The 20,498-nt window shown below is 44.9% G+C and overlaps 1 protein-coding gene and 1 long non-coding RNA gene across 14 annotated transcripts in view; one reads left to right on the forward strand and one right to left on the reverse strand.

The window, feature by feature from the left end:
* Positions 1-20,498, forward strand: part of LOC128096287 (uncharacterized) — a 164,709-nt gene that overhangs the window by 135,825 nt on the left and 8,386 nt on the right. The window lies entirely within an intron of this gene.
* LOC128096280 (protein unc-13 homolog B) overlaps positions 1-20,498 on the reverse strand; it is a 207,862-nt gene that overhangs the window by 17,447 nt on the left and 169,917 nt on the right. For 10 of the 13 annotated variants that reach the window (XR_008213587.1, XM_052715657.1, XM_052715656.1 and 7 more), the window contains 13 exons: positions 17,774-17,820; positions 14,583-14,661; positions 12,427-12,501; positions 11,755-11,974; positions 9,945-10,172; positions 9,209-9,350; positions 7,344-7,513; positions 6,826-6,941; positions 6,361-6,524; positions 5,595-5,745; positions 2,961-3,029; positions 1,093-1,182; positions 291-419 (listed from right to left, as the gene is read on the reverse strand). Coding sequence is in view for 12 of the 13 variants with exons in the window: in XM_052715657.1 (XP_052571617.1) it covers positions 291-419; positions 1,093-1,182; positions 2,961-3,029; positions 5,595-5,745; positions 6,361-6,524; positions 6,826-6,941; positions 7,344-7,513; positions 9,209-9,350; positions 9,945-10,172; positions 11,755-11,974; positions 12,427-12,501; positions 14,583-14,661; positions 17,774-17,820 (1,680 nt within the window). In the remaining variant the exon portion in view is untranslated. Of the gene's footprint in view, positions 1-290; positions 420-1,092; positions 1,183-2,960; positions 3,030-5,594; positions 5,746-6,360; positions 6,525-6,825; positions 6,942-7,343; positions 7,514-9,208; positions 9,351-9,944; positions 10,173-11,754; positions 11,975-12,426; positions 12,502-14,582; positions 14,662-17,773; positions 17,821-19,984; positions 20,008-20,498 lie in introns of all 13 variants that reach the window. The other 3 variants (XM_052715651.1, XM_052715649.1, XM_052715650.1) reach the window with 1 other exon arrangement.

The following is a 20,498-nucleotide window of genomic DNA, read 5'->3' on the forward strand; positions in this document are numbered from 1 at the left end:
GCTGGGATGGCCTGAGGAACTCGACCTAATTTGAGCTACCAAACTGCGCAAAGCAAAACTTATCACAGTCATCCCTGTTCAACTCGGACATGAGTATGTCACATTTTGTTTAAGGGTCCTTTGTCCATTACATCTATACTGAGACAAATGGTCCAAAGGCAACAACTTACTCATCCTTGAGGACATCAAGGACTTTGTTTTGAACTTCTTTCCACCATAAATTTCTAGTAAAGAAAAGCTGAGGTTTCCAAGTACTGTCAGCTGACGTCACTAACCCCCAAACCTCTTACCAGCTGGTACTGGCGACTGTAGAGGTCATGGCAGTTGTTGAAGATATATTCATATGTAGAGTTCAAGCAGGCTTTCACACAATCCTTTACCACCTGGCTGGCTCTTGGGGGGCTCTGCAGTTCTTGCACCTGCCAGTTAACAGAAGAAATACAAGCCCAGGATCCTGCCCACCCAGGTGGGATATCCTCCCATCATTCCTGCAAATGTACTGTAGACTCATTTCACCTTTTCCAGGTCTTCAAACCTTGCCCAGTGTTACGGTTTGAATGGAAAATATCCCCCATAGGCTCAGGTTTTGAGCACTTAATCCTCAGTTGGAGGTACTGTTTTGGGAGACTGTGAAACCTCTGGGACACAGTGTCTAGCTATCAGACACAGATCACTAGGAGCAGGCCTTTGAGGGTTACAGTGTGGCCCTGCTTCCAGTTCTGCTCTCTGCTTCCTGATCCACCAAGATGTGAGAAGCAGAAGCAGCAAGTTCCTACTGTCCTGGACTAAGCAGAGGTACCGTTCATACCTTCCCTACCACATGGACTGTTCCCTGAAACTGGGATCTAAAGTAAACCTCTCTGGCAGTGGTGAGAAAACCAGGGAACACACCCTATGGTGACTCAGTGGGGTAGCAGATGGGGAACCTCCAGGTCTTCCTCACTGGCCTACCCATTACACTCTCAGAAGTAACCCAGGGAACTGGCGTGTTTAAAAGTGGATGAATCCTGTAGCCTCAGACTGTCCAGTGACTCTTACTCTCTAGGTTTCCAAATCCTCAGCCCAGCACTGGCCAGCTCTGTCCACCCTTACCTTCATCCTGAAGAAAGTAATGCTGGTCAGCAAATCCACTGTAGACTTTAAATCCTGAAGCCGCTCAGGGCTCCCAGCAGGGAAGTTATTCTGTTACAAATCAAGCAAATGTTAAGAAAGGAAGAGAGAAACACAAAGCCTTCACTGCCCTAACTGCTGCCCGCTGGGATTTTCTGTAGTTGAGCTGGGCAACCTCCAGTACTGGACTCCTTTTTCTTCCCTACTGATGTAGACAGGGCCTTGCCTGGCGCCAAGATGAACACTTTACAGCTCCGAAAGCCACACTTTTCCCCCAAACCTGCTCCCATGATGTGTAAGCATCTGTTCAGATGAACGCAGATACAGTCTGCTCCACACCCAATGAGTACTTCAAAAGCTACAATCTAACTGTATATTATGAATACAAGTGAAGCCATACTACAGACCAAACTGAGATCCAGAACCTGTACTTTCAATCCACCCTGCTCGTCTAGTGTTCTGGCACCAGCAGATGGCGGAGTTCTGAGCAAAATCTTAAGTGAATTCTTTAGGACTTTCCTGTATGTCAGATTATTCTCTTTGACATGAATTATAGGAGGAAGCTGCCATGGAGAGCTAAAAGGAAAGACTCCACTCTGTTGGCTTTAAGTCTACAGAGGGCTACTAATGGCAAAGATAAGATACAATTATTTCCCCATTATTCATGCAAACGGAGAGTAAAGAAAGTACAGATAACCAAAAACTTCTTTTGTTAAGCTGGAAGTTGCTCTTGCACTTACTTTCCAAAGTGCATGTATTGCCTACTGTGGAAATTCCTAACACTTTAAGCAAGTGATAAAGCCATTGTAAAAAGATCTAACTTAAAAGGAGATGAGAAGTTGTCCGTTTTCTCATCCTGTGCCATCCTGGGCACTCACTCTCCTACATCTATTTCCTCGCATACCAGAAAAAGATAGAACACCTAATTACAGTGTCCTAGACAGGCTACTCTTTCTTCCCCTAGCCAAAGATTCATATGTTTCTTAGGAATTGAGATGAGCAAAAGAAAAAGAAAGGGAGGAAGGGAGGGAGGGAGGGAGGGAGGGAGGGAGGGGAGGGAGGAATATGGCTAAGTATCTAATATTTTAAGGGATGTTCTGGGAGAGAATATGTCATTAGAAAGTTGGATAGGATGATATGAATAGGATTGGAAAGCCATCTGTCCACTAAAAGCAGCCACATATGCTATTCATACACTGTAATGATCCTTAGAGTCCGAAGAACCAGGAGTATTAATGGCATTGGGCATCCAGGTGGGCACGATGACACAGATCAATTTCCCTGCCTCTCATCCTTATAACTAAGGCTTGCCCATGTATGGTGGTATTTTATTTGTACTGAAATGTGATTTTAATTGTATGTTAATAAATAAAGTTGCCTGGGGGTCAGAGCTATTAGAGCCATAGCAAAAGCTGGGCGTTGGTGATGCATGCCTTTAATCCCAGCACTTGGTAGGCAGAGCTAGGTAGATCTCTGTGTGTTCAAGGATACAGCCAGCATTGGAGACACATGCCTTTAATCTCAATACCAACCATAGAAGACCTGGAGGTCTATACAGACAGGCAGTGACGAGGCAGTCATGTGGTTGGTTTTACAACCAATGAGAAGGCAGAACAGAAAGTCTATATAAAGACAAACAGACAGGAAGTAGGTCTCTTTCAGAGAGGTCTCTTGGCTGAAGAGGCTAGCTGCAGCAGGCGGGTAAGGCTCTTAGCTCTGATCTCTTTGCTTTCGTCTTTGCATTGGCTCTGTGTTTCTTTATAATAAGACGGTTGGTTACATCTACATCCATGCCTTCCAGATTGGGTTTAATATTACTATTACTCTACCCACAGCATGTCTTCACTTACCCTGTATGTAGAGAGGTCTATCCTCAAGGAGTTGTGTAGTTGATCAAGCAGTTTTACAAATCTCTCTTTCTGAGGGTAAGAAAGAAAGAAAAAAAAGAGTGGGGAGGGGACATCTGATTGGCAACACATCTTTTCTGATCTCTGTCCATGGGAACAATCAATGTAAAGAAAAATAGACTAGGCGAACCCTGTTCCATTGTTTAGCAGCACTGCCTTAAACTAGGAAACGTTTTCACACTAACAAGGAGACATACATGTCCCTGGAAAGGAAAAATCTTTTTCTAAACACACGGATGTGACCAGTAAGTGTATCTCTGTCTCTTTGAGACCTTAATTCATTTAGTCAGACAAAGGAAATGAAAATACTTTCCTCAACTGGCTCCTGAGTCTGAGATCTCTGGACTCTGTTGGGGCATTTTTTTTTAAGCTTTAAATAAAGCATTTGTTGATGAGTAGAAGCACTGATTCTTCATTCCATATCTGGAAGAATGATCAAAGCCTCCAAGGCACTAGAGAGCATCGGAAGAAATTAGTGACAGGATCAAGAAGGGCTGAGGGACTGGTTATCCCTGAGTATCATCCACATCTGTGGGTCTAAGAACATGGGGAACAGGTCCACTGAACAAAGGACAGAGGGCTGGGAAGGGACCTCACCCTGGGGGCCTTGAAAAGGCAGTTTCTGCTTTGCTCTTCCAACCCTAGCAGCAGAGTCTGGGGGGGTGGGCTAAGGTGAGGGTCATCTAGCTGAGTCATCTTGGTTTGACCCACATGACACAAACTCAAAATGGCTCATAGGGACATTGGTAGAAAGGTATGGAATTGTTAGGGTTAGGTGATGTGGGACTCAGGCTGCAGAGGCCAAATATGGTCTTCAAGAGTATCTCAGGGGGGCTGGAGAGATGGCTCAATGGTTAAGAGTACTGGCTGCTCTTCCAGAGGTCCTGAGTTCAGTTCCCAGCACCCATATGGTGGCTCACAACCATCTATAATGAGATCTGGTGCCCTCTTCTGGCCTGCAGCCATATATGCAGACAGAACTCTGTATACATGATAAATTAATTAATTAATTAATTAATTAATTTTAAAAAAGAATATCTCAGAGTCATGGCCCTCAATGTCCCTCAGGAGCCCTTCCAGCTTCCTTGCAGGTAGTGAGTACCTTGGAAGAGCTGGGAAAAAACAGCCCATACTCGAGCCTTGCCAATGAGCAGCTATCAATCCAAAGTAGGGGTAAGGAGCCAGGCATACAGATAGACAAGAGCAGTGGGCACCCAAGACACTCTGCTTCTAGCTACCTTCACTTTGCCATCCTGGCCTCAATCAGACATCCCCAATCTCCCAGCTTCCCTCCCCTCAGGACACTTTTCCTGCACAGACTACCACATTCTGGATCTTTCTCATTCCATCACAGGCCCCTTGCCTCATTTCCCTGTAAGACCTCCAAGCCCTACCCTCCCACAACTGCAGCCAGCAAAGTGAGGCCACTGTCCACTCAGTCTGTCTAGCCTTGGGGCCTGCAGGGACAGATTAGGACAGAGACTAGGCCTCTACCTCTTCTTTGCCACTTTGGTGCCAAGGAGCCTCTTGGCACTGTTTTTTTTTTTTGGCAGGGGAGTGTTCAAGACAGGGTTTCTGTGTAGCCCTGACCATCTTTGAACTCAGAGATCTACCTACCTCCCTCTGCCTCCCAAGTGTTGGGATTAAAGGCGTGCACCACTACTACCCAGTTATCTTGGGGGCATTTTTAACAGCCAGAGTCTAGCAATGATGATGGAAGAGAAAATAGTGATGCATTTGAAAGATGGTCAGAAAGACATAAGAAGTCTCTCTTTTAACCAAGTTCCATGTAATTTTCCTTAGTGTATATTTTAATATTGAAATATATAATATATACTTTTTTTTTTTTTTTTTCGAGACAGGGTTTCTCTGTGTAGCTTTGCGCCTTTCCTGGAACTCGCTTTGGAGACCAGGCTGGCCTCGAACTCACAGAGATCCGCCTGGCTCTGCCTCCCGAGTAATATATACTATTTTAACAGTTGATTTTCATGGAAAAAGTATCATTAAATGTGGAATCACATGCCTGTAGACTGTTGGCACATTTCGAGAATTCATTATATTGATTACATCAATAGATACTGATTAAGTCAATATATAATGGAACCTGATCGGCTTAATCAATTAAATTAACTCATCTATAGAAAAACTCTATTAACAACAAAAACATCATAAATACCAAAAGTCAGGGATCACAGAATCAGTAGACTGTGGGAATATCAGTAATTTTATGCCTACAGAGAGAACATTCATGATAGGTCATTTAACCCTATTTATCCTGAATTTATGTCAGATGACATTCTGAGTAAAGACTATAAGACTAAACATTGTGATTCAACTAAAGTCCTGACTAGAGGGGTATTGCCTGGGCCCATACAGCAATGTCTTCTAGGGTGTCATCATTTCCTAGTAGAGTCTTAAGATAGTCTATTAATTATCTTATCTAGAAGGAAAAAAGGGTTGTTTTTCAAGCTAGCAACGATCTGAATATTAGGCACATCAGTCAATCTATAGAACTGGCCAGAACACAACAAATCATCAACTGATAGCATTTGGGTACACATATTTTATCATACTCACACCAAAATTGGAGGCCGAGAAACGATCCGATGCAGAGACATTAGTGGAGGCAGTTGTGTGAGCATAATAGGCATTGATGTTGGCCAGTAAGGTGCTCATCACTGCTGGCACTCCCGGACACATGTACTTGGATGATAAGCATGCAAAATGCCTAAAAAACAGAATCCGCATTCTCAAAGACTCTTCACGGTTTGCAGCAGAAGCCAAGTAAGAATCCAATTAAAGTTTGTGGAAGAAAAGCCAGGTCAATCACCTCCCTCTGCTTATGCAATATGGATTCCTATGTACATCTCTATGACAGTATCACCAATTGACGCTTCCCTCAATAAACAAGAATTTCTATTATGGGAGCACTGGTGGATTCCACAGAGAAATATTTTCCCTGCAGCTTAGAGCACTCTTTGTTGATTCAATCTAGGTCAGCTTGTTGGCTATGCACACACGTACATGGGCAAAAACATGCCATATTTGCTTAGACCTGTGATATCTGAGTCTGTGTCTTTGTATACCCACTCATGCCTTTTTCCTTTCCTAACCATGATCTTGGTGGGTAAACAGGCAAATTCCTGAGATGCTGGCAAATATACTCCCTTTCTCATGTATGCTTCTTTGCCTTGAGACACAGACACATTCCACCCAACTCAAAGAGGAAAGTATGGAATCACTACACCTTATGGCTACTAAACACCTGTCTGCTGTATCTTGTGCCTTCATTAGCTACCCAAAGCATTAACAGCTACTTCCCAGGACCCCAGGGGAGCCTCACGTCATGGCCTGATATATGGACTCGATGCCATAGCGCATGGCAAATTCATCCACAATTTCTTGGGCTGTCTCATCAAAGTACACCTTCCATGCATCATCACCCCGAGCCTCTGGGATCCAGACTCCTCCACTGCCCTGAATGTCTGTGAGGTAATGAAAAAGGTTCTGCAGGATACAGAGCAGAGAAAAGAAGGGTTACAAGCACATCATAACTGAAATTTCAGTAGAAATTTTTTCTTTATGTCATTGCTCAGTCCTTCCAGTGGTCATAGCAGGTAGTTCTCACAGTAAAAGCAAAGAACCATGAGTCTAGTCCCTCAGGGTATCCAAAATAGCAAAATGAGCCAATAATAAAAGAGCAACAACAAACAAAAATGGTCCTAGATCTCCAACCACTTGCAAACCTTACTTATGGTCAAAAGCCCACCCCTGCTTTCCTGCCCTCCACTTACAAAGTGCTGCTCACCTCATGGAGACATGTATATTGTACATGGTACGGGGCGACCTTCTCCTCTCCCTTGATCTCCACATTGATTTGTAGGCGGATAGCCCCTGAGACAGCTGACTTGTCTGTCCTCTTCTCTACAAGGGAAAGGAGACTTGGGAGTCATGGCAGTGCAATCACAGGTGGTACAGGTACAGGTAGCACCATCCGGGTTTAACTGAGGAGGGAAATGGCATCAACCCCAGTGGCCACACAGTCTATAAACAACCCTGCACTAGGTGGAAGAAGAGTGGCCGGAGACCTAAGGGGTTAGGAATTAGAATGGAGACTGAAAGCTCTGAAATGCGAGAAATGTACAAGCTGGAATGAGTTTTAGCCATTGCCATTCTGTTTTCCACCACTGCCAATGGGCAGCTCTCTAAAGGTAAGGCAGGCTCTGTACAGGGGTATGCTCTGGAGCTTTGGTGATTTGGTAGATTTCCTAGATCCCTCTGAATGGTCTCCAATTAGAGGAACATTTTATGGTTCAGTTTCCTCACCCAGATTGTACCAGACATCCATCTCTCCACTCAGTGTCCGAACCTCAATGATGGTTTGGCCAAGGAAATCATCAGACTCCCGCTTGAGCCGCTGTTTGACTCTGGATTTGATGTCATCATCCTCATCCCACACACGTACCTTAATGCGATCAGAAGAGTTGTGGCACTCACTGTGAAAGAAGCAGGTAGAGGATTCGGTTGGACAGACCCAGCAGCATCACTATCACTCCCAATTCCCACCTCCAAAGCTCCACCAACTACACTTGAAAGAGGAAGAGAAAAACACAGCAGACCATGGCACTCAAATTCCAAGTGAATCAGTCTATCCAAGCAAAAGGTTTTCAATCCTAAGGGATGGGAAGGAAATGAGTAGCTGTGGTCAATTCTGGCTTCTTATGCAGCTAACTCTATCAGCAATTCCAACAGAACACCACCACAGAGCTCCAGAAGCAACTGCTAGTTCCTTCCTCAGCGTCCAAGATATGAAGTACCACATGCTCTTGGTAGGGTCATCAGGTTATATCTGCTTAGCTTTCTAACTCCCCCATGTATCTAACTCTGTGCTATGAACTTCTTTACTATCCCCTTGAATGGCTATCTCTGCTGCGGTATTTTTGCTTTGGAGAAGGGAGATGCCTAGGTCTCCAATTTTGTTCTCCTCCCCAGAAGTTGTTTTCTGGATCTTGTTCCCTCATCCCAAACCAGCACTAAGCAGAATGTTTCACTCATTTCCCTCTAGTCTTATATCTTTCCACATCCAAGATAGTCCCATTAAAATATTAAAACATAGTAATGGGGCTGGAGAGATGGCTCAGTGGTTGAGAGCACTGGCTGCTCTTCCAGAGGACCCAGGTTCAATTCCCAGCACCCACATGGCAGCTCACAGCTGTCTCTAACTCCAGTTCCAGGGCATCTGGCACCCTCACACAGACATACATGCAGGCAAAACATGAATTCACGTAAAATAAAAATAAACAAATAAAAAAACACAGTAGTTACTTCTCTACTGACATTAATGGGTTAATCAACAATGCACATCTTGAAGACAAAACTGTGTCACTCCTTCTGAGGTGAGAGCATCAAGTAGAGCATCTTGCACAGAATAGGGACTGAATAAATTGTTCATCTATAATGAGTACAAGAGGACAACCGTGAACCAGTTCATTTAAAGTGGCCATGTGAGAGCGGTCAAGTGGGAAGTATTCAAATCTTCAGACAAACAGGCGCTTCCCTCAGTAACTGCTGCATGAGTGCTCAGGAGTCAGCAGAACCTGCTCTCTACATAGCCAGCCTGCTCAGCAGATTCAGACCCAAAGCCTGATCTTATACCTTGGGGAGTAGGGGTGCAAGACAAAGCCATCTGGTCACTCCAGACTTTCATCCAAGTTCTAGGATATAGTGAAATAGTCTATAAGAAAGAGAGGTAAGGGAAAAGAAATGGAGGAATATGCCGGGATAGGAAGAAAGACTTTCCTTAAGAAAGAGGGAAATGTCTCCAGACCCAAGATTGCCATCTTCAAGCATAATTACGCAGTTATAGGCCAAGACATTCTTTCCTCAATCCTCAGAAAAACTTAACACTTTCTAGGCAGGGCAAGGAAGTAGTCACAGGGTAGTAGGAAAATTTTTCTAATGCTAGAAAAAGCACCCATAAACTGACCTAGTTAACACAGGGTTTGGGTAAACTACCAAAGACTGTAAGAGAAACCCAAAAGTATGGCTGTTGCCCAGTGAAACATGTGAGAATCTCCACAATCTTTGTCCAGTCTTAGAGCTCAAGCAAGAAAAGTGGGTTATAATACCACTTCTAAAATATGCAGATTTCCAGGTAAACAGTCATGGGTGCCCACCCCTCTGTGACTTACAAATGGAACTTCTCTTCCCAAACAGGATTCAAATTTCCAAAAATGGTTTTGGTGCGCTTCTTGGTTTTCCCAACTTGCACAGTCACATAAGGGTCACTGGATCCTGTCTTATCTTTGGCTTGTAGGCCCTGGGCACAAACCACTGCAACCCAAGCACAAATCAGAAGGTCCAAAGTACATTCCAGAGTTAAGTCACAAGCTCCCCTAACACTACGCACATTCTCTCCAACTTAGAGAAGCCCCCCCCACCCCGTATGTGCATAGCAAGCCTAACCTTACTTCTCCATATCTATCCTTAGCCATGGGCTACCAGCCTCCCGCTCAAAGTTTAGTCCAAGAATCTCATCTATCTCCTCCCTCAGCACTTCCTGACCAACGGCCACCTCACTGGTCCTTAATTCGATAATGTCCACATATTCCAGCTCCACCCACCTTACTAGCAAACCACTGGTGAACTATTCTCTGGTCTCCTCCCACCCCCAGTTTTTATAGAATTCAACTGTTAACCGAGTGTACAATGTCAGAGTGTTAGGACATCCTTGTATTATGATTCCTATTGCTTGGTGCCTCTTCGAGCACCAGGGTCTAAATGGGGGAGGAGTGATGGATGATACGATTCTCTTTCTCTCGGTTATAGCTTCTTCTCCTCAACCCCTTCCTCCTCCTCCTCCTCCTCCTCCTCCTCCTCACACTTTCCCCATAGTCTCCCTAAGCCCTCAAACTTTAGCTTGCTTACCAGTGATGGTAATTTTGGCTGACCATTTGGAGGTGCCGTCCAGGACGCTCTGCTTTACTGTTTTCATCTGCTGCACGTGGGCAACTTTGCTCACTGTGAAGACATCTCGGATAACCTCAAAGATCTCTGGTTTATTCCGTTCTCGGATCTTCATCCGGTCCTTCATGGCCATGATAATGTTCTGTGTCCTGTCCTCGGCCCCATGTTTAGAGCTCTTTTCAGCAGCCCCTGAAGGATGGCCCAGAAAGCAGAACTAAGTAATAGACCACCTCCCAGACCAAGGTCAAGCCAGGAAGACGCGTCAGGAAGAGGCATGAAACAATGGGAGAAGCTCAAGGATACTGTGAATTCCCTTCGAAAAGGCAATCTCTATGCTGCTTCCTGCCTGGCCAGAGGAGTTTAAAATGCAATTGAAAGGTAGCAAAATCCTGACAACGATGACGGGAGTTCACTATACTATTCTGTTTAGATGAGTGTTGGAAGAATCTCTCTCCATCATGTCTCTAAGGTCAAAGGGTGTCTCAGATGTCATGGAGCTATGGTAGGTGGCCATGACAATACCGCCAATCTTACCTGTCAACTGGGTTGTGCTCTGTGGTTCTAGTGCTCTTAATTAATCTCAGCAAATAGTGTCGTATGATAAGAAGATAGGATCTTTGTTGTCAGACCTGGGTTTAAATCTTAGCTCCACCTCTCCTAGCTCTGTGAACCACTTTTTCCTCTGTGAGGAAACAGTGGTGCTCATCTCTTGGGATTTTTTTTTGTTTTGTTTTTCGAGACAGGGTTTCTCTGTGTAGCTTTGCGCCTTTCCTGGGACTCACTTGGTAGCCCAGGCTGGCCTCGAACTCACAGAGATCCGCCTAGCTCTGCCTCCCGAGTGCTGGGATTAAAGGCGTGCGCCACCACCGCCCGGCCCTTTTTTTTTTTTTTTTTTTTTTTTTGGTTTTTCGAGACAGGGTTTCTCTGTGTAGCTTTGCGCCTTTCCTGGAACTCACTTGGTAGCCCAGGCTGGCCTCGAACTCACAAAGATCCACCAGCCTCTGCCTCCCAAGTGCTGGGATTAAAGGCATGCGCCACCACCGCCCGGCGGGATTTTTTTTCTTTTACTTTTTTTTCTTTTATTGAGACAGGGTCTCAACTATGTCACTATGTAGCCTTAATTATCCTGGAACTCAGTAAAAGTTTGGGTAGACCGGCAGGAACTTGAAGTACTACCACCTCCCTGCTGGGAACTTGTTGCTTTTCCTGTCCCACGCTCCACCACCATCAGTGGCACACGTGACATATGTAGTTGGGTTGGAGAGCCTGGCACACTTTCCTTCTAGACTGTTGCTCCATCTACCTGAAACTTTTATTGTCTGGATGATCTACAAGGAGTAAATTCTGTCTCCTAAGATCTAGATAGACCTGCAGGAGGCTTCTCTGGGCGGCCTGGAAATTCATAGAACTCTCTTTTCTTGTACTCTCAGTCCTTTATTAAGCATGCTCTAGTTACATGAGCAATGGTGTATACTATTCAAGCTGAGCTGCTGGAACCAAATGAATCCTGCAAGAGATTTGAGCTCCCTCAGAAGGCTATAGAAAGTTCAAAGGATTTTCCCTAAAGGAAGTTAGGGGGAATTCTAAGGCCCATTGTTTGGAAAGGCAATATCTCTTGATTCAGCGCCTTACTTTTCTGAAAAGTAGAGGCCCTCAGAATAAAGCAGAATAGAGAAATAATAAGTCAGACATCACTGCTCTTTGCTGCAGACTGTTTTAGAAAGGCCTTGTTGCCCCTGTTCCCCAATCCTCATCCCATGGGACCACTCACGTTGTAGGCAATCGGCATTGAGCAGATCCTGGCACTTCTCATGGCACTTGACTCCACACTCACTGCAGCGCATGCCTTGCCGGGCAAGGCCCCAGAGCATACCTTCACACTCATAGCAGTAGGTAGGAGTAGTAGCTGACCAGACCTCAAAGTTGTGGGGTGTGGTACACGAGATGGGGTAGATTAAGGCCTGCAGAGTTTTCTTGTACACATGTGATTTCTGAAAGACACACGCCCCATCACATACCAACAACTGTATGACCATACTGGAAAGTGCCAGAGCTGAGACCATATGGACAGTCAGGTCCCTGGTTTCTTCTCTGGCAGTGGATAACACACCCTGGCCTGGACCAGCCCAGAGCCCAGCCTAGCACAGAGAAGGCCTCACTAAATGTACTTCTGGTCATCTAATGTGGGCCCATTGTTGAATCTGAACATTCATTCATTCTAGGGAAACAGAGGGTGAAAGGCTCATTATAAAACCCCAAGCTCGATGGTCATATGCTTTAATACACCAATCTGGACTCCAGTTTCTCCCAGTGTAGAAAATTAAGACCAAATACTATCTTGGCAACCAAATACACCCAGAATTTTAAAACTCATAGTTAGTATGGCTACAAAAGTGATCAATCCTGAGGCCAGTAGACTCACAAAAGTCCATGAGTCACTTACCAGTTCTTCATCCTTGAGAGAGGTACGTGTAGCCATTGCAGAAGTAATCCCCGCTTTCCGTGACTGAACCAGTGACTGCGAGAGAAGAGCTGCCTGTCAACCCTGGCTGCCACAAAAGACTGGCAGAGTCCTGGAGAGACAGCTTCAGTTTCTAAAGCCACTTGCTCTAACAGATACCATTCTATTTTCTGTCACCCAGAAACTATCCCTGGGTGACAGGTAATAGAGCCCCAGGTTAATAGGTAACCCCCAGGCCCTCAAGGACTGTTCTAGCAATGTTAGAACAGTCCTTCTTTCAGGGTATCCACCATCCAAAGGGCTTTCCTTTTTCACTATTCCTAGAGTGTCTTATCCCACAGAACCTCCTTGTCTATGAGAAGGCAAAGGAAAAATGAAAAGCTTAGAGTCATAGTTAAGAAACAGATCATAAACATGAGACACACACACAAATTGTCAGAGTCACACATAAGAACCATCCATGCTGACTCCTATGCCCAGGTACCTCCCCACACCCAGTCCACGGGGAAATAAAGGCCAGTAGCCCAAATAAACAGGATATTTGGCAAGTAAAAGGGGGCAGTGGAGGCCAAATGGGACAGAGAGTAAAGTTTAAGAACTGAGGCTGTCCTGCTAGCCAGGTTCTTAAGTAGAGGAACTCCATGTTTCTGCCAAGCCCAAGTCTTAAAGGCAGCCCCTGGAAGACACATGACTTCATTAAGGCAGTGGACACTGAGCAGGCAGAACTCATGAGCTGAGAGGGGCCCAAATAACTGGGAGTGTGGACATTTAAGAGGATGGAGAAGGGTTCTGGATGCACTCACCATGGCCTGTGTAGAGGAAAGCAAAGAAAGGAACAACACGATGTTAAAGTCCCTTGAGGGCATGAAAACTTCAGAGGCATCTAAGAGGTCCTTTCCTCCAGTTCCCACAGGGATATGCTCTAATCACTCTATCTACTAAAATCTGTCTCTGACCCAGAGAGCTGCCCAGGGCCCAGGCTGAGAGTGCCCACTCTAAGGGCAATTGTGTCTCAAAGTGAAAAACAGGCAAAGCGAAAAGACAGAGGAGGGAAAACAAACCATGCTCCAGTCCTGCTTGTGGAGGAGGGGGGTGGTGATAAAAGAGTAAGAAGAAAGAGAAGAAAGAAGTGAGGAGATAATAAAGGAAATTGTTATAAGGAAAATGTGACATCAGAATTCATCTTCTACCAGCTGGATGAAAAGCTGGTGGAAGATAAGGTATACTAAAAACTAAGAGACTGAGAAAGTACAGAAATGGTAGGAAATAAGTAAAAGAAACGGTGATGAAAAAAGGTAAATGATATTTCCATTTACCCAGGGAAGGAAAGAGAAACGGGTAGGAGGAAAAGAGAGCAGAGCATAGGAGAAGAAGAAAAGGAATGGACAGGAAAACTAGAATGGACCGAACAGGGAGAAATAAGAATAACAAGAGTAGAAAATAGGAAAAAGAAGAGGGTTCAAGTCTTACTGAACCCTCACACCTTATATCTGGCCTTAGAGCACAGAGCCTCTGGGAAAGCCTGGGTCCCACTCTATTCCTACCACTCACGGGCTAAAGAAAATTCCTCACATTGATCCTGCTTTAGAAAGTACGGCCTAGAATAGCAGACTTCAGTCATCCTGGAGGTTCCAAGAGCACCTTTAACTCCTAAGCCTAACGCAATTCAGTTCCACAAATATTTTACCATTTCTTCTCAGTGTCTTAGGTTAAGTAAGATACAGTCTATAGAACTTATGTTTTAGGAGGCTTTCATTTAACCTCTAGGAAGGATCAAGCTCCAGTTATTCCTATCACATAAGGTCAGTACTATAAATTAAGGGCTGGGGGTTGGGTCAGTTTCCATTTCAGCTTATCAAAGAAGTTTGCAAAGCTACCTAGAGGAATTAAGATGCCTGGTGTAAGATTTCTGAATTCAGTTTTTAAGGCATAAGCTACAAATGTTCCAGGTAGGAACTTGGCCCATTGAAGAACCCAGGGTCCTGACTTGGAGTAGTTTAGAACTAGGTCCCACTGAAACCACCATTAAATATCAGTAAATCTGAAATGACTGATTCTAATCCTTACAGCTTGCCAAGTCCCAGTGGGGTATAAACCCAAAGACTACCGCCTGAGCTAATGCCAGGGTCTTCACTCACCAGATCACTGACAAGGGGCAGTGGCTTCTTTCGTCGTAGATCTGGCATGCTGTCAATGCCATAGAGCCCTCCAGCTGGCCTATGGAGAGAAGGAAACATAAGAATCTTTAGTCCTAGCCTTGAGTTACTGTCAGGTCCTGTGTTCTATTATCCTTGCTCTCCCTCTGCTCAGAGGATGATGAACTAGCCTCCATGTACCTTTGAGATGGTTAAAGAAGACAGTAAGTGAGGAAGGAAATCCAAGAGATCAGCAATGGAATCTTCTTTTAGTTTCTCAGTGCTTCCTGCCATTTCAGCCAAGGTCTGAAAGCCCTTTTACCTCACTGGAACAGTTCAAGGCACTTTTGTTTATTTGAAGATGCTTGTACTTCAAAAGGCAAGTTGGGAATTGGTGACCAAGAGAGCTTCTGCTCTACACAGACCAGAGAACTTCCCCAAGAGAAGCCTTGTACAGCCCAGGCTACAACAGAGCCCACCAGGTGGCTCTACCAGAAAAGCCTGCTGCCTAGGTAAGCAAGACTATTAAACAATGACATGTTGAAGGAGACTTCCATCTACCAGTAAGAAATTCGTCTGTTCTGTCTACACAAGGCTTCTGACACAGAGGGTCTCCATGGAGAGATACCCCTGTAACTCAGAAGAGGCTGAAGTAGTGAGACAGGAGTGCTTACAAAGCCATAGGGATGGAGGTAGGAGGCAAACAGTCCTAAATATCTACCTAAATACCATCAACAGAGACCAGAGAAGAATTAAAAAAGCAAACATTACAGTAAAAGACCAGTAAAGCATTTACACTTTTGCTATACTTATTTTTTAATCATTGCCTAATTCTATTAACACACAGTTTAAAAAAGAACAAACAAACAAAACCAGTGCATGCCTCCAAAAGAGTATCAGTCTTCTATCACTATAGCCTGGACTCTGGCCGCAGTTTGGCCAGTTCCCTATGTCCTCTGCCAATATTCCTCTCCTCTTTGGGTTTTAGCGTCACTTCCATAAAATATGGTTTAATTAAAAAGGAGAAAAAAAAGCCGGGCGGTGGTGGTGCACACCTTTAATCCCAGCACTCAGGAGACAGAGCCAGGCAGAGTTCGAGGCCAGCCTGGTCTACAGAGCAAGATCCAGGACAGGCTCCAAAGCTACACAGAGAAACCCTGTCTCAAAAAGCCAAACAAACAAACCAATCAACGGCTCTGGCTCTTTCAATGCTGAAATTATGAGCTCTAAGGGAAACAAACTGTCCCCCAAAACAAACCTTATGTACTTGGCTTTGTTTAGAGACAGAGTCTCCTCACTGCTCTGTCTTGGCTGGCCTTGAATTCGCTATAGCTAAGGGTGGCCATAAACTCACAGGCCTCCTGCCTCAAGAGTCTTCAGCTTACAGATGCATACAAATATACTCAACTAATTACGCATTTGCTTCCAGTAACAACAATGAGCTAGAGATACTGGGTAGCTGGATTGTATACCATAATTGGTCTAAAGACAGAAGTTCCAGAAAAATAAGTAGATGTGCCCATGATATACGCAAAGAAGGAAGCCACAAATTGGGTTAAGACCAGGAGTTGGAACAGCCAACTCAACATACAGATATCTAGTGAACTAGCTCCCTCAGCACAGGTGGTGGACTTTGTTTTAGTGAGATTACCAGGCCTAAGAAACACAGAAAGGAAGACAAGAGGAAAGTATTTTGAAAACCCTTGCATTCCATTTTAAAACCAATTTGGATATGCACTATTGGCATGTATACACTTCATAATTATTAGAAGAAAGAGCCTAAAGTTCACTGAAGAAGCAACCAGTGACAGGAATTCACAGTGAATTCTAGCAACCACAATATGCTTTGGTTAAGTCAAGAGGTTTTTGCAACAAATTAACTTTTGAAAGAGATGGAAAGGGCTGGCTCTTTCAAACAAGTTGCCTTAACCAAAGAAGTAAAAGAGGATATATGTGTGTGTGTGTGTGTGTGTGTGTGTGTGTGTGTGTGTGTGTGTGTGTGTAAGTGTAGTAGCCAGCTTTGTGATCTGACCTTCGTAAAAGAGGATATGTGTGTGTGTGTGTGTGTGTGTGTGTGTGTGTGTGTGTGTGTGTGTGTGTAAGTGTAGTAGCCAGCTTTGTGATCTGACCTTCTTCCTTGGCTCAGAGTGGGAGGAGGCAGCTGAGAAGTCAGAGGCCTGTGTGGGGCAACAGGAAAGGGGAAGTAGGAGAACTAAACGGGCTGCCGGAGGGAGAGGCCCCGGGAGACACGTGAGCTCCTCTCGAGAACAGTCAGCCGGCTCTGGGCAGCAGCTGAGCTTTAAAATGACTCTTGTGCAATGACACGGGTCAGAAACAGAGCACAGACAGAAGACACAGAGCTCAGAAGAGATGCCACTTGTGTCTTGACTGCAGTGGGGTATTATAAGTGACTCACAACAGCTAAAGCAGGACTGAGCCCAGGGAGTAATCCAATCAGCTACACCAATAATAAAATAGCAAAAATTTTCAGATGAATGTATTTATTCTAATGCTTTTATTTTCTATATAAAAAGCACATCCACACTATAATATGATAGATAAGTAATTATAGCCTGGCAGTGGTGGCACGTGCCTTTAATCCCAGCACTCGGGAGGCAGAGGCAGGTAGATCTCTGTGAGTTTGAGGCCAGCTTGGTCTACAGAGTGAGATCCAGGACAGCCAGGACTATTTCACAGAGAAACCTGTTTCGAAAAACCAAAAAACAAACAAACAAACAAACAAAACAGAAAGAAATAAATTACACACTGTTACACACTGGCTGCTCTTCCAGAAGACTGGGGTTCAATTCCTAGCACCCACATAGTAGCTCACAACATCTGTAACTCCAGTTCTGGGGGACCCCATACCCTCACACATGCAGGCAGAAAAATCAATGCACATAATAAATGAATGAATGAATAAGAGAGAAAGAAAGAAAAATAAATTAGATAGGCAAGGATGTGAACGCTAAAGCGACCTCTCCTGGCCCAAGGACTGCTACACAAAGCTCCTGCTTCAGCCTTTAAGGACTCAGTCAGCAGCTCTCTCCTCTACCCCAGAGAGCCAGCCAACCCATGGTGAGACCTCTTCCTTTACCACAATCCAGCATATGGAGCTGTCTCACATATCCCCAGAGAAAAGCTAAAAGTAGACAAAGATGGAATCTACAGGAAGCTTGCAGAGAACCACTTACCCTTCTGGGAGCCACTGAGGCAAAGAGGAGTCACCATCATCTGAAATCTTTAAAAAGAGAAAGAAAAAAGTTAGCTCATGGCGGAAAATGAGAGAGTGCCTATAGGTTGGGCAGTGAGCAAAGTAGGTCACACGAACCGTTTTGTGACAGAGCCAGTCGGAAGTCTAAGTCAAGACCCTATTACCTTGGGCAGCAAATAGACTGGTGTAGTGAGCAGTACCTGACTTCCTTCTCCACAGTAAACAGAAAAGTCTCCTGGCTAAGATCTAGTGGGAACAGCTAGCTGCCGGAACTCTTACCTTATGTAAGCTATCGGGAGACAGGGCTTACTTGGGATCCCAGGCCTTACTGGACAACTTGGTGTAGCTTGGGGTCCTCAAACCTCAAGCTCACTAAGTATGTAAATACAAGAAAGAGTCTAGTCCCTACATTTTATAAACTATCTAGTAAGAGGTCAGAGGGCAGAGTAAATACTTGGGTTATGATTCCGGTGAATTTTACGGTAAGTAAAACTTCGGATGAGAAAGTCAAAAACTGAGGCACCAAACAATCAAGGAAAGAACAGTTACAAACAAAATAAAACAAAACTCACTTTTTAAAGGGCTCTACATAAAACAAGAGCACAAAACCAAACAAACAACAAGGAAGCTTTTTAAGCAGTGCACAGAAGAGAGAGTCCTAAAGTTAACAAGGGTCTCCAGGAAAGCCATCGTGCAGGCTTTTGAGGAACAAGAAATCAGTATCAGCACATCTGGGGCCTCCTGGCTTGCTTTGCTCCTTCCACCCCAACTACCTTGCTCCTTAACTCTCCTGGTGCAAATGAGCTCCAGAAGGGGGGCAAAAATAAGGTGGTTGGCTCTGGACAGGGGGACGGACAGAAGGAGGCAGACAGAACAGCATGGGGAGCTCAGACAGGGCTACCAGGTGATGGAAAGAAAGGCAACAGCTCAGGCGAACTTTGGGTTGAAGGTCCTTCGCAGTAACACCTGTCAGGCTGTCTGAGCTTTAACCCATCTGTCTACTCCATCCCTGTTCCACCTCGTTGGCCTCCTGTCCTAGTCCTGGAGTGGAGGGAGGACAGTGGTAAGGGGAGGGCTAGAAATGTGCCAACAGAAGAAACAAGGGTGGGTGAGGACCGTGGGAAACAAGTCTCCCAAGGATGCTGGGGGCAGAGGCAAAGGCTAGGATCTGTGCATTTCTAGACCCTTCCAACCAGGATGTAGCTTCCCTCTGGAAGCAGCTACTGTACTGAGTGGATTCTTACCTCTTATTTTAATTCTTGGAATTAACATTTGCCAGAAACTACTTGGCTTCAGAAAACAGATTTTAAAAAAAGTCTTTGGGAGCTAGGCCCAGATCATGAACACTTCCTGTGCTCAGAGAGGGCAACAGTTTGCAAAAGCACAGAGCATGCATTCACAGCACACTGAAGGAGGGAAGGAACAGGAAGAAGTCTAGCCAAATACTTATAGAAGGTATGCTCATAGACAGAGATGTACCTAAAGAAAAGACAAGGTGAACATGAATCCTGTGCTTATAGGTTCAGAACCTATGTACAAACTCATCTGAACAGGATTCAGTGTTTGCTAGGGCCCAAGTCACAAGCAACATAAATCCTCACTAAGTTCAAAAGCCATAACTAACAGGCACAGAGCATTAGTGCTTCACAAGGCTTGAGATGGCCACACACAGGTGTACAGAGGCTTATGCCCAGACAGCGGTCAGGCAGGCAGCTCAAAATCATGAGTGCACTTTCATACTTAGGGCCCCAGTCCCTAAACTATATCTGTGGTAGCTCCCAATCTCAATATAAAGTATGTGAACATGCTGGGCTCAGCCAGGGGTTGGTTACAACATATGCCAGAGTTGGCAACAACAAGTAGGAAATGGACACACACTGTGCAAACTAGGAGAAGAGGAGGGCAATCCAGTGTGTTGCAGTGTCAGACTGAATACAAGTGGAAGCACACACATGCTGTATTGAATGTGCATCCATGCCAGCACACACACATTCTCTCACTATGTTCCAGGGAAGGTGGCATGAGCACACACAGCATAAGCATGCATACAAACTTCTTTCTGGAAAAACAGACTGTCTAATGTGAACCATAGCTCAGAGGCACAGATCATGCACACATATACATACACACAGTACTTAGAGAGCAATAGAAAATAAACAACAAAATAGGCCCAAATGACCAGAGGCACAACCTGAAGAGCTTCTTGCTTTCCTTCTGTAGGAGAGAAAGAGTAGGAAAAAACAAAAAGGGCAGAAAGGTTAGTAGATTCAGATCTATCGCAGGAACCCAAAAGAATGGCAGCTAATCCTAAGGGACATGGAGGAGAGGGACTGAACACAGGAGGAGACCTAAGTAAGGGACACCAACTGGTCCCTAGAATCCTTACTTCCTGTGTTGGCTGGTCTGATGTTTAGTCTGAATATCCAGTGGGTATTTAATGCAAAGGACAAGGTCTGCCTGGGGATTCCACTTGTCCTTTTCCTCTTTCCAAAGTGGTCTGTGTTCAGAGTCAGGGCTGCCAAGGCCACAGAATCAGACTCCTCCTGCCAGCGGGCAGCACAAGCTGCAGAGCACACAGTACCTTCTTTCTTCAAAAGCCATGCGAGCTAAACTCATCTGCATAGAAGTCCTCAAACCCTAAGCTTGATGGCTGAGCCCTTTCCATTTCACAGTGCAGACTTGGTCAAGCACTTGCTCAGTAAGTA

The sequence above is a fragment of the Peromyscus californicus genome, unplaced genomic scaffold (assembly GCF_007827085.1).
Source record: "Peromyscus californicus insignis strain IS unplaced genomic scaffold, ASM782708v3 Scaffold_5__1_contigs__length_169319896, whole genome shotgun sequence".
Lineage (NCBI taxonomy): Eukaryota > Metazoa > Chordata > Mammalia > Rodentia > Cricetidae > Peromyscus > Peromyscus californicus.